This window comes from Toxorhynchites rutilus, chromosome 1 (genome assembly GCF_029784135.1).
Source record: "Toxorhynchites rutilus septentrionalis strain SRP chromosome 1, ASM2978413v1, whole genome shotgun sequence".
In the NCBI taxonomy this organism is placed as follows: domain Eukaryota; kingdom Metazoa; phylum Arthropoda; class Insecta; order Diptera; family Culicidae; genus Toxorhynchites; species Toxorhynchites rutilus.
Window position 1 is genome coordinate 149760068 of NC_073744.1, and position 13720 is coordinate 149773787.

At 37.7% G+C, this 13720-nt stretch overlaps 1 protein-coding gene across 6 annotated transcripts in view; it reads left to right on the forward strand.

Annotated features, from left to right (window-relative positions):
- Positions 1-13720, forward strand: part of LOC129764890 (phosphatidylinositol 4,5-bisphosphate 3-kinase catalytic subunit beta isoform) — a 52280-nt gene that overhangs the window by 25756 nt on the left and 12804 nt on the right. For all 6 annotated transcript variants that reach the window (XM_055764495.1, XM_055764515.1, XM_055764505.1 and 3 more), the window contains one exon: positions 5304-6186. In XM_055764495.1, the coding sequence (XP_055620470.1) occupies positions 6055-6186 (132 nt within the window). In that variant the 5' untranslated portion in view covers positions 5304-6054. The remainder of the gene's footprint in view (positions 1-5303; positions 6187-13720) is intronic.

Here is a 13720-nt window from a genome sequence, read left to right on the forward strand (position 1 = left end):
TTCAGTGGACGAATTGCTTCATGAGACGAGTTGACCGCACCATCTCAGATTGCAGTGAAACGTTGTGAGTGTAAAGATATTGGTCATTTCAGCAACTGTGCATACTTGAAATCTCCAAAAAAGGATTATACTACTTTTTGAAAAGGGCCAGTTTTTTTTTATTTTTTTCCAAAAATTTCTAACTCAAAAATGTTAATACCTACAAAATTTGGGTCAAAGCATGAAATATAGAAAATTGTTTAAATTTTCATATTTCATTTTTTTTTTAAATTACACTAAAAAAATATTTTAAAAACTGAAACTAATTTTTCTTAAGAACGTTTTTTTTATAAATTCTCTAAAAATTACCGAAAGTATTAGTGTATAGGACGCTTGTTTGTAGTTGCATGGACTATTCATATAATTTTTTTTCAGAATTTAAAAAAAACATGTTCTTGAGAAAACGAATTTTCAAAATATTTTTTTAAAATTTTGTTTGCCCATTTTTTGATCAAACCATGAACAATTTCAAATATTTCATTGTCTGACCGAAATTCTGTAGTTTTTATAGTTTTTGAATTGGATTTTTTTGAAATTTTAAGCGTTTAAAAAAATAACTTAAAATCTCAAGACTTAGAAAATTTTAGTCAGACAATGAAATATAGGAAATAATTCAGTCTTCCATAGAAAAATACAAATAAAAATTATAAAAAATACACTGAAATAAAAAAGAAATAGAAATTAAAATTCATTTTTCTCAATTTTTTTAAATTCTGAACGAAAATTGTATAAATAGTCCATACAACTACCAACAAATCTCCCGTATATCGGAAGAAAGGCAAAGTAATATGATCTATGTTTCTGAGTTCTTTATTATGCTTCGATATAACGTACAATTCGATACAATGTACAATTTTGAAAGCGAAATGTACGTTATTTCGAAGTTTCCCTGTACATCTTTCTATGTTATTTTTTAGCTTTCCTCATCGTTGATGGAGAAAATTTCATCCCCACAATGTTAAAAAATTTAAAACGGCTTTAGGTTGTAGTTTTATTTTGGTCTGAAAACGCACTTACGGAACAAACTGATTTTGGAACCATTCACAAAATAGTTGCCGGATTACCCAGGCATTCGGAGATCTTCGATAGCACACTGAAAGTGTCGTATCTTTGGGACATCGATTGATCTTCGATTTTTCAGTTATCATCAATGGCAAATTAGGTTTATCAGAATTATATAAACTTGGCATGAAAATTATCCGGTTTTGTCAGTTTTGATCTCTGCAACGATTTTTGTCAAATGAGTGATGTTTCGATAATTAATTAATAATTAATAATAATTTTGTTCTATCTTAAACTATGAGGGTGTGCCATTCGTATGACTGGATTTGAATATACCCGGTAAAAGCTAAAAAATGCCACTCTCATGGCTTAGTTGTAAAAATCATATAACGATGGTTCTGCTGCGAGATAGTGGGGTTGGTCGTATACTTTGAAAGTTGCACCACGAAAATCAACGAACAATACACAAGAATTAAAAAAGAATATTATGAAGCAGAACATATTGTAAAGACGTGAAGCCATATGATTATGGGAAGGTAGTCCTAACCCTTACCTGAATCTGACCTCCCCCGGATTTCCGGAATGGTACTACCTATCGAATTTTTAGTAGCGTCAAATGGAAGGTGTCACAACGCTGACAATTTGGTTGTAAGGTTGACCTTTTTTCTGCTCTCTTCATTCTAGCGCTTTAACACCCTTTTGTGTATTCAATGCCCAAAAAAAGAAAAAAGGTAGATTCTTGACCCGTATGGAAAATGAGTTGAATGTATTTGTAGATGTCGAAAAAAAAACAATACTGGGCATTTTCGATTGCTTATGGTCTGCTTTTCACAACAAGCTATAGAAATTCAATCCACCTGTTGTATTCAGTATACGACACGCCGTTATTTGAAAAAAGCCGAGGTTGCCCTGAACCGAACTTCTGTTTTTTTTAGAAAAAAACTTTCTTCGACGAAGTTGTAAATTTTGTATGTCTATAAACGTTTGTTGAATATTTAACTTTTGAAAAAAACGCGGCTTGAGCTCACAAGTAAATAAACGATATCTGCTATATTCATCGAGGGATTAATTTATTTCACCTAATTTTGATTCCTGAGCTAGAGTGCATTGATAATAAAGGATCATTCATTTCTCCTTTGTTGCCATCGGTCCTAAAAACGTTTTTCTATTCAGTGATTTTTACCAGCCAATATTCCGAATGTTTACCGGCGCTTTACCTTTGACTTCTGGCTTCGTCCTACCTGTGGTGAGATCTTTTGCCCAGATACGAGAACTTCCGACAGGAATAGAAATCGCCATTACATATAGAACACAAGCAGAGAACGCATATGACCCATTCCATGAGGTTATGCACCAGAGAACCAAATTTCAAATCTTTCGTTATTTGAATAAGCACTAGTTATATCATAATTTTTTTTTTGTAACATATTTAATTTTTATGCACCAACCTTTGAGAGAGGCGAGTTTAAAAAACTTAATAATTATATTTAAAATATTTTAGGTTTTCACAATTTTTATGTTACTTAAGATATCTCTGCACATGCTTAACCAAACTTCAAAGTCTATATACCTTTGAATGGGTGATTAAATGCTTGTTTGAAGAGCCATGGGTAGACCTACGTTTCATTTTGTAATTTATGAGAAACAAGCATTTGAAAAACAGGTATTTTGAAGCGTTGTCACGTCACAAAAATAGAGCATTTTCTTATTTTATCAAAGGCGTGATCACAAACGTCATTTCACGGTGAAAACGATATGAAGTCCATACAAATTGCATACAATTCATTTCGTTTTCACCGTGAAGTGACGTTCGTGATCAGGCCCCAGATGAACATAGGTTTAAACATTTTTATACTTGGGTTTCTCCGAGAATACAATGAAGGTCAACAACCCACAAAATTTGGTCGAGATCGGTCCACAAATAGAGGAGTATCAACTGTCTCCAGAAGTTGTTGTCACGTCACGAAAAGTATACGATCCATTCCAGTGTGACGTAACAACATTTTTACTCACTACAAACACTTTTTTTGCGTTTTCATGGATAAAGCACACAACATTAAACGATGTTATAGTAAAATTAAGTAAAAACAAGAATCATCAGTTGGAGAATATTTTATAGTTAGATTGGTTTGTTGTCAGTCAAATACTTTTGTGACGTGGCAACACCTGACTTTTTGCTGTTTCGTACTGTTGATTAATTAATTAATTTCAGTTCCGTTTCAAAACATACAAATCGTCTTTCTCCTATGTTTTATCAACAATATATGAACGTAGAATCCATAATATAATACATAATCTTATTTCAACTTCCGGTTTGCTGATGGTAGTATTAAAGGCTGAAAAAATATGGAAAACCCATACGATATGAGCTTACCAACGGAAGTCGAATATCGTATTCCGATGCCATTCTGGAATCGAGGATGGTGACTTCCGGTTCGTTAAAAACGGATATAAAAGACCGGGAATGGCATGAAATCCCATCATACGATCGTGAATGGTAATGTTGGCATATATCCACGGGTGCGCGAAGAGGAATAAAAAAAGAATAATGTTTGATAGTGTGAGATAGGATTTAAGTGAGAGGGAGATAATGTTTGAGTAGAAAGAACTTAGACTTAGAGCGACGTGTGTGGAGTAATATAAACAAAGTGCACATACAAATGCACACGCAAACATCAATGATCAATGATCAACGATCAAAGTCAAAGTCATCTTCAACATGCAAACATAAACGCCCTTGCACAGGTATGTGCGCGGATGCATACAAAGAGTTTATCGAATGTTTCTGATAGCAAAATCAAATGCGTTTCCCCTGTAGTGAGCGCCACTCGATGAACCAGGATTGTGCTAGCCATGACCGATTTGTACTCTAATGAGATTGCGAAAGACGTAATCCTTTGTCAAAAATATTTTTTTCAAACCAGTATGTCGTCCATCAAATGGGTTTCTTCATAACCAAATTGAAGTCGTTTTCGAGAAGGCACTTGTCAGGCCTGTAATTGTCCGGATAGTATCGACGGCATGGTCGAACGAGATTTTCTGTAAGAATTCAGCAAAACAGCAGCTTGGATGCAACAATTTTGCACCAGTCAGTGTCAGCAGTCATTTCTATAGAGCGTCTGTCCACTCCGCAAACGCCGGAGCTGCATCGACTGCTAAAGGAACAGCATATTCGTCGTAGTGGGTTTCTACAAGGGAAAGCTCTGGAGAAAAAAATACAGGGCATTTACAGGAAGCATCAGAAGCCTTTGTAAAGATAGCTTCTAGATTAGGGGGTTTTAAATGGTGCACCAAATGCTCCCACTTGAACACTTAATTTAAAGAAAAAATCTTTATAGTGTTCCAAGTGCTCATTGACAATGTTGAACAGAGTACAGAATTCGGTCTAGAACTACAGAGGTTCTGTGGGCGTCTGCAAGCGGCATCTGAAATCGCCCACCTCAATAATCTCTCGCTACTCTAAGAGTTTGAAGACAAGTCATATCACAGTAGAAGTTTCAGTGTGCATGGCGCAACTAATCTGTGCCCAATGTGACCTATATGACTCACTTTTCAGCAGGATTTGTTCACGATGTTCGAGCAGACAGTGATTTCAAGTTCAACATTCTTCATCGTTATGAAAATTAAATCTGTAGATCCTCGTCGATGATCTGTATATCCTTGATGAGCCCGATTGTCATATAGAAAAAAGAATCACAAACTCAAACGGCCAAGCCAAACGTTACCTACAATAACAAATCAATATCCAAGAAATATTCAAACAGTTGATCGAATGCGTTGTTGGACCTTGGACTCATGATGATTCAATTCGCTGTTGGCAGCCTACGACGGAGACAAGGAACGCAATGTGCTTCCTGCACACTTAATGCATCGCGGTTGTCTTTCTCGAATCCGTATGTGGCTATTTGCAATTGAAAAAGTGGTCGCTCTGATGAGAGCAAAAAAATGCGTCGCCGCAATGTGTGTAAACAACATACTCTCTTTGGCGGACGCGTACGGTAAGGTTCATTAAATCCGTATGTTCGAACTCATTTCAATACATTAGCATGGGCAGTACTAAAAGCGCGCGCACACACACAGCCCAGGATTCACTGAAACTAGTTGCCCTAATAACCCCACCGATTGATGGCTGAACTAAATAAATATGTGCATAAGGCATAATGATTCCCGTTGTGACTTCACGAATAAACTGAAACATATTTTTCACATCCTTATTCCAAGATTAAAACTAACCGTCATTTCCTTTCTTTCTGCATTTACAGTTATCCCTCTCTACCATGTGATTGTGGTCACTCGTGCAACTGACCGACGGCGACAGTAACGGACCAAGAGTGACAATAGAACCATTGTAACAATGCGAATTCAGAAAACGGTAGGGACAACAAAACAGGATCTATCAACACAACAACAGTAACAAAACGAGCGCAAACAAAGCGCGGGAAAGGGAGAAAGCGCCTTACGACGTGAAAAGAAGTACCGTTGTTCCGGGGTAGGGGGGATCCATAGATAGAAGACCCCCAACACATGCGTGGCTGTGTCCAGTGGAGCGGTGCGCCACCAACAACAAACACCAGTGTGCAAAGTGTGTGCGTGCGCGTGTGTGTGTTGTTTGTTTGCTTCTAACTGATGAAAAGTGCTGTTTTGTGGCGCGAATTGGTAAACAAGTCGTTGTTTTTTTTGTTCGTTACAAGTGTGTAAATAGTAGCGAGCGAACCAGGAAGAAGAAGAAGAAGGTGAATATAAACGTGAAGAAGTAGAAGAAAAACAACTAGTAAAAAGCGGTTCGGAGTTTTTGCAATGTTAGATCAATTTTGTCAGTTATTGCTGCCTGCTGCGGCTGTTGCATTGACCGATTAGAAGGTGTAGTGAGTAAAATCTCTGAAGTGCCATCGACTCTCGGAAACACAAGGCGGCAAGGAATATACAACACAAGGGGCGATAATTTAAACTATTGCAGTTCGATAGGCAGATCTAGTTCATTAGTGGTGCAGTGCTAAACGACGACGAGCGGCGATGGGAGTGATGTTCAATTACGATTTCTGGTCCAATCCAGAGGAGGTGACGGAAGTGACGTTTTTTCTGCCGAATGGCGTGCTCATAATACTCAAGTACTCGATCTACGCCACGCTACAGGATCTGAAAGCGGTAAGCAAGCGTTAGGATTTGAACTGTATCCAGTACTGTTTATTATATTTCTGTTTCGATTATATTTGAGTCATTATTATCTGCCGACATTTTTTTCGGTGATGTGTGGCATCACTTCTAAATCAAACATTAACTACATTTCCGGAAACAATAGAGGCTTTGGAAGCTTTACACCATTTGGTGGAATTGATCATTTAGGGAAACTTTGTGATAATCTATATATATATATATATAAAAATGGAGTGATGTCTGTCTGTCTGTCTGATTCTTATAGACTCGGAAACTACTGAACCGATCGACATGAAAATTGGTATGTAGGGGGTTTTGGGGCCGGGGAAGGTTTTCGTGATATTTTGAGACCCCTCCCCTCTCTCTAAGGGGGGGCTGCCATACAAATGAAACACAAATTTCTGCATTACTCGGAAATTAACCAAGCAAACGAAACGTTGCCAGCTGGACGGATTGCACATTAAAATTGGTGCTAAAAATGGAAACCACAAAGCAAAACAATTTATACCTCTCGCTCGATGCAATGTGTGCGGGATGGACATTCAAATCTGCAGAGAGAATGAGCAAACATCAAAGGTGCTAATATAAGCTAACTCCCGAATTGTATACAAACACAAATTTCTGCATTACTCGGAAATTAACCAAGCAAACGAAACCAAAGTTGGCATGTGAAAGTTTTAGGGTGCAATAAATGTTTCTATGATGGTTAGACACTCCTCCCCCCACTCAAAGGGGGGGCTGCCATACAAATGAAACACAAATTTCTGCATTACTCGAGAATTAATCAAGCAAATGAAACCAAATTTGGCATGTGGAGGTTTTAGGATGCAATAAATGTTTCTATGGTGTTAAGATACTCCTTCCCCCTCTCTTAGAGGGGGCTGCCGTACAAATGAAACACAAATTTTTGCATTACCCGAGAATTAATCAAGCAAATTAAACCAAATTAGGCATATGGAAACTTTAGGGTGCAATGAATGTTTATATGGTGGTTAGATACCCCTCCCCCCTCTCTTAGGGGTGGCTGCCATACAAATAAAACACAAATTTCTGCATCACTCGAGAATTAATCAAGTAAATGGGCGGGACGAAGTTTGCCGAGTTAGCTAGTAAACTATATAATCGGATTGGAATCGTGCTAAAACGAGATAATAAAACGTTTAATTTGTTTGAGAAAAAGGAAGAACTATTGATTTTTTTGTATGAAGGATGAAAGAATTATTCATAAAAAGTATGCCCAATCAGGAAATACAATCCTTGCCTATCTTTTTATATAATTTACGGGTTTTATGACTTAAGAAATTCACAATATGGTGTGGTTCATATCGTGAACATATAATTTTTTCTCTTCCTTTCGTCGATTGAGGTCCCTTAGCGTTACCTGGAAATCGAAAAATTCTGATCGCTATCTACAATGGAATTAAAAATTTAAGAGCGAGAGTAAAGGATTTAAACTTTTTCAGTTCACTCGTCTCAAGCCTTCAAAAAGGCCAATTTAGGAAACTTAACGTAAACCCTCAGTCTTGAGAAAGACTATTTTGGACGCCGCCGTCGACTGGTTGCCAGCTGGACGGATTGCACATTAAAATTGGTGCTAAAAATGGAAACCACAAAGCAAAACAATTTATACCTCTCGCTCGATGCAATGTGTGCGGGATGGACATTCAAATCTGCAGAGAGAATGAGCAAACATCAAAGGTGCTAATATAAGCTAACTCCCGAATTGTATACAAACTATACTTTGTATGTAACATAAAGAATATTTAGGTTGAGTAAATCGAAAAAACTACGTATTTACTCGTTACATTGTTTACCTGTTGTACTATTTCTGCTATATATGTCTTTCAAATTTGCATGCTTTCCACAGATGAAATATTAAAAAATTAGATTACTTTTTGAAAACAATTTACGTTTTTTCTCTATTTTTTTTTCAAAAAATTTTAACTCGAAAACTATAAAAACCAATTTTTGGTCAATTGCTGAAATGTAGGGTTTTTTTTTTAATTTACAAAAAAAATTTAAAAAACACTGAAGAAAAAATATTTTGAAAATTGAAATTCATTTTTCTCAAAAGTGTATTTTTTAAAATTCTCAAAAAATACACGAATAGCTCATACAATAATCATATAGTCAATAATCATATACAGCGGACGATCGAAAAAGGGAAAAGGTTTCTCAATTCTATCGTGTTTTCTTTGAAAAAAAATTACGACTAATCCTAGTTTTGTCTGATGTCAAGATATAGTGTATTCGATAAAGTTTTAGATCTTATTAAAGCAAAGTCTTTTGTCGAAGACGTAAACTTTCTATCTTCTTTCTTTATATATAAAAAAAGGATTTTCCCACGTACGTATCACTCATCATCACGGGAGAACGGCTGATCAGATCTGCGTGTTATATATATTTTGTGAGTTTGTCTTCACCTAGATTAGAATGATAGCATACTTTGGAAGATATTTGAGATGATTAGAAACATTCGAGAAAAGTGACTGTGCATACCTTATATATAGATGTTTCGTAGTGGTGAAATATGCGTGAGGATTATATGTCGAATGAGATTGCACTCTTCAGTGTACTCCTCAGTGTGGCAGAGTGCGGACCAGCGCGCTTCAGTGCTGGACACGGGTTTTCGCACACTCGAGCTCCCAATAGTAAAGAGAGTATAAGAGAGAGTGACTCACTCGCACCAAGATTTCTCCCAACTAGCACATACTGGCTCTTTATATATTCACCGGTGAAAGAGAAAGGCGCATGGTTTCTCTTTGGTGAGTGACTGTGTCCTCAGTTTAGGCATAACATTCGCGCGCTGGTGTATAATTTCAGTGGAAATGCCATCACTGTTACAAGTAACACTTAAATAGTAATTTTTCGAAGAAAACATGAAAAAAATGGTTAGAAAAACTCTTCGCCTGTAGCAGTGCCCTTCTTCCAATGTAATGATGACTTGTTGGTAATTGTATGGGCTATTCATATGATCTTTTTCAAAATTTAATAAAAAGAAAAATTAATTTAAATTTTCAAAATTATTTTTTTCAATGATTTTTTCATAGTTCGTTTGATATTTTTTAATGATAACTAAAACAATGTCCTACATACATTTCATTATTTCACCAACATTTTGTAGGTATTATAGTTTTTGAGTTAGATTTCTTTATAAAAAAGAAAGAAAAATTGGAGATTTCAAGTACACACAGTTGCGTAAATGTCTAATATATTTACATCCACAGCATTCCACTGCAATCTGAGATGGTGCTGCCAACTCCTAAGACGAGTTGACATGAAATTCATCTAAAAAATTGCTGGGAATATTTCCTATGAATTTGTGTATTTGGAATCAAAATCGATCTATTAATAGAAGATATATCCACGTTCAAAATCTGTACATTTTTCCACCCGTAGCTTTCTAATGGGCCCCTATATTGAAGTTTAGACGCCAAAAAGTCCCTGATTTGGTATAAAACTCTAGTATTTCTTTATCTTGAAACACAGAAAAAACATGTTTCTCTTCGTTACAAGTAAATGTAATGAATAAAACCGACCGTACGTTATCCTTCCACGTTTGGCATGATGGTTTGGTAATGTCATTCATTTATCGTAAACTTTAAAAATATATGAACGGATGAATTGTCAAACGATCCTTGTATTTTACATGTACCTCTGAAGTTATTGAATCTCCCAAGTGCACGTACTTCTCGAACCGCAACTTTGCTTGATTTAGTGAAGTTCAAGCGCTCAGTTTCGATCTTGACATGCCCGTTGAATGCATTCTGTTGAATCAATCGACGTTATCGCAGCAAATAGATAGCAACATTTTATCAAATCATCAAATAGTATTCATAGAAGGCTTAATATATGATATGAAGCTATGGAGGTATATCTTCCAATGCCGTCTTGAATAACCGAGCCAAAGCGTTGTGTTCGTACCCGCTTTTGTAGTTTGTATAAGGAAAACACATTCCGGAGTGCAAAAATGCATGCGGGTACAAAATTATCCGCAGCTTGCATGTATTTTCAATTCCGATTATCCCAGGGAAGAAAAGTGCCCCCGACTTGCAAGTATTTGTAATGCCGATTTCTCCAACACATTCCGGTCTGCACAAACGCAACAGTACAAAATCACTTCCAGCTTGCATATAAGATACGTAGAAATATGTTCTATCAATTAATGTAAACATCTTTGCGACTTATTGCTAAATGTTTGCGTTAAAAACATTTGAAATCTTTCATTTTTTCATTAATGCCATTCGCTTTCTTCTTAGTTTCGAATAGTTTTCGCTTATTCAGAGCCCAGTACTTTTCCACTGGGCAAAGTTCTAGACAGTTCTGTGGATTTGCTGTTTTTGGCACATATTTGACCTGATGTGCATTATACCATTCCAGGATGGATTTTGCATAGTGACAAGAGGCCAAATCTAGCCAGAACAACGCTGGAGAGTCGTGGCTTCTTATGAATGGTAGCAACCGCTTCTGGAGACCTTCCTTCTCGTAGAAATCTTTGTTGATAGTGCCGGTAGAGACGAAAGATTTGGATTTTCGGCCACAACTCCATATGGCCTGCCAAACCAAGTACTTTTTGGGGAATTTAGACTGCTTCTTGGTCCGGAAACACTCGGCTACGGCATTCCTTCGTATTGCAGTATAAAAAGCGAGACCCGGAAGCTATTTGAAGTCTTCGAGAACATAAGTTTGATCGTCCATTATGGTGCATGAACATTTTTGCAAAAACTGGGTGTAGAGCACCTTAGCACGGCTTTTTGCAGTGAAATTTTGCTTATCATCACGATTTGGCACCTTTTTCACTTTGTACGCCTTCAGGCCATGCCTCTGCTTCACTTTTTGTACATATGATTGAGGTTTTCCAACCTTTCGAGCCACATTTCTAACTGAAAGGTTGGGATGTTTCTCAATAATGGCAACCACCTTTCGGTCCATCTGTCGGGAGCATACTTCTCGATTTGTTCCGCTTCCAACCTTCCGATCCACAGTTAAGCGCTGGTCAAACGATTTGCACACACCAAACACGGTACTATTCGGCAGCTTTAGCTTTTTGGCGAGATCGCGTACCGACAGTGTTGGATTTTGCTGCCGTTTGCGCAAAATGCGTTTGCGTACTTCCACTTGATTCGACGCCATTTTACCAAACTGAAGAAAAATGCAAACATGTTGGACATCGAAATGAAGAGGAGGGTTTCAGCTGCCATGTAAGTGAAATATTTCATTGATTAGTGAAACATTTCATAAACTACACTGAAAGAAAAGTGTCCGAAATTTAACGTGGACAGGCTTTAGAACCATATGAAGCTGATTTCTGATTTCAAATTCACAATTTGAGATTTCGTCTGTTTCCATATTTGCGATCTCATATTTTAGATTTTTATTTTTTTTTATTTTCATCTTCTAATTTCCGATATCAGATTTGTGATTTGTAATTTGTCATTTCTGAAGAGTGCAAAATAGCAGGAGACCTTCTTGCAAGAAGCAAGAAAACAAGAGATCAAGAGAACAAGAGAATAAGATAATAAGAGAACAAAAGAACAAGAAAACAAGAAAGCAAGGAAGCAAGAAAGCAAGAGCAAGGGAGTAAGAGACAAGAGAGCGAGAACACGAGGGAGCAAAAGAACAAGAAAACAAGAGAGTGAGAGAGCAACAGAGGTGTACATTTACTAATACAGTCAACTCTCCCTAACTCGATGTTCTGTAACTCGATATTTTCCCCAACTCGATGGATTTCATTGCACCTTTATTTATTTTACAAGCATTTTTCTTTCCATAACTCGATGGTCCCTTGGATATCGAGCTAGGGCGACTTGACTGTATCGATGTAAGAATACAGAAGAATGATGAATTTCATGTGATTTCTGATTTTCGTTTTATGATTTCTGATTTCTGATTTCCGATTTCTGATTTCTGATTTCTGATTTTTGATTCTTGATCCCTGATATCAGATTTCTGATTTTAAATTTTAGGTTTTAGATTTTAGATTTCTGATTTCTTATTTGTTATAATTTTTTTTTATTAGATTTGATATTTTTGATTGAGATAGGCGATACGTCTTGCTACTCTTTGGTGCACAAAGCTTGTTGAGAGCACAGAATACACATAGGAAGGTGATTAAAACTCTAACCTCAGGCACGAAAATAACTGCAAGCTACTTAAGTATGAGCATCAGAAACCAAATTTATCAGCCATGATGCCTGGTACCAGAAAGTTGTTCAAAGTACAAAAACATTCGCCGCATATTCGCAACTGCACACAAATTACGCCGCTCCTAAAGCATTCGTGCATATCCGCTATACAGAAATATAAAAAAAAACAAAAGCGAAATACCATTCCCGCCTACTCTATGTACATCATTAGCAGAACATCAATACCGTGATCTTTTTGACAAACATCAATCATTCATTTTGGAGGTCATCGAATTGCATTCGTGTAAACAACAAATGCCAGACAACACGAGTTCTTGAGTTGTTTTTTTTTCTCTTCAACTATACGTGCATTCCACTCTCCGCCTCGGCGTTAGATTCAATTCGAGCTGAATGTTACTCAATCACATCTATTCGTAGCCCTCCACGCACACACACACACCCATGATGACCGACTAGTGTGTGAGGTCACCGTCTCGAGCCGCTCACTGCATTCTACTAATTAATCACGCAATGTTGTTTACTATTGCAACACCACCTGACAAGCAAGTATGTCGTCCCCTTCTGCCCACGATCGCTGAGGCATCCTCCGCGAGTGATTTGCACAAAATGCAATTAACTCCTTTTATTGGCCGGAAATTCCACAACCGAAAATATGTGTTGTTGTTTACTCCGCACGCGGCCCAAAAACCAATTTCCAGCGAAAAGTAATAACACAGCCGCGTCGCGTTTAATTAGAATACCCCGAATATGCGACGACCCTGTAGAGTGGCGCACGGGCTATGTCATTGCTGTGAGTCGTGTTTTGCTGTGCTCGTTTCAATGAAACGAAACGCATCAACAACGCAAGATTGTGAGCGCTTTGCGCGAACTTCGTGCCGTTGAGAAACGGGATGACTCATAACAAAAACAGCGCGCAACATAGCGCGCGCTCCAACTTGGCGAAATACCCGGGGTAAACCAACCAACGTGTAGCAGCCTACATTCCACACGCTCGCGTTAAATCAACAACACCCTGTCATGGGTCTGGCGTGCGCTGTGTGTTGGTGTACCGTTGGCCACACTCATAACTGCATCGAGCTCATAATCTCCGGTCGTTCAACAGTCCGTTGAGCTCAACGAAGATTTCGTGATGTTACACCGCTCATCCCACACAGCGCGGTGCGCTTGCTGTGCACGAGTGCTGGGATTGTTTCTCTCGTGGTCTCCAAAACGATGATGATGATGATGATGATGATAAGGTGACGGTTGTGTCAACAATCTGCCCACTTTAACTCACACTCCATGATCAGCACAGTCATTCATTCCGCCAGGCAAAACGTGCTGCTCCCTCTAAGGGTGCAAGAGTACCGTTGGTGTGTTGTTTTGCTCACCAAAGTGTG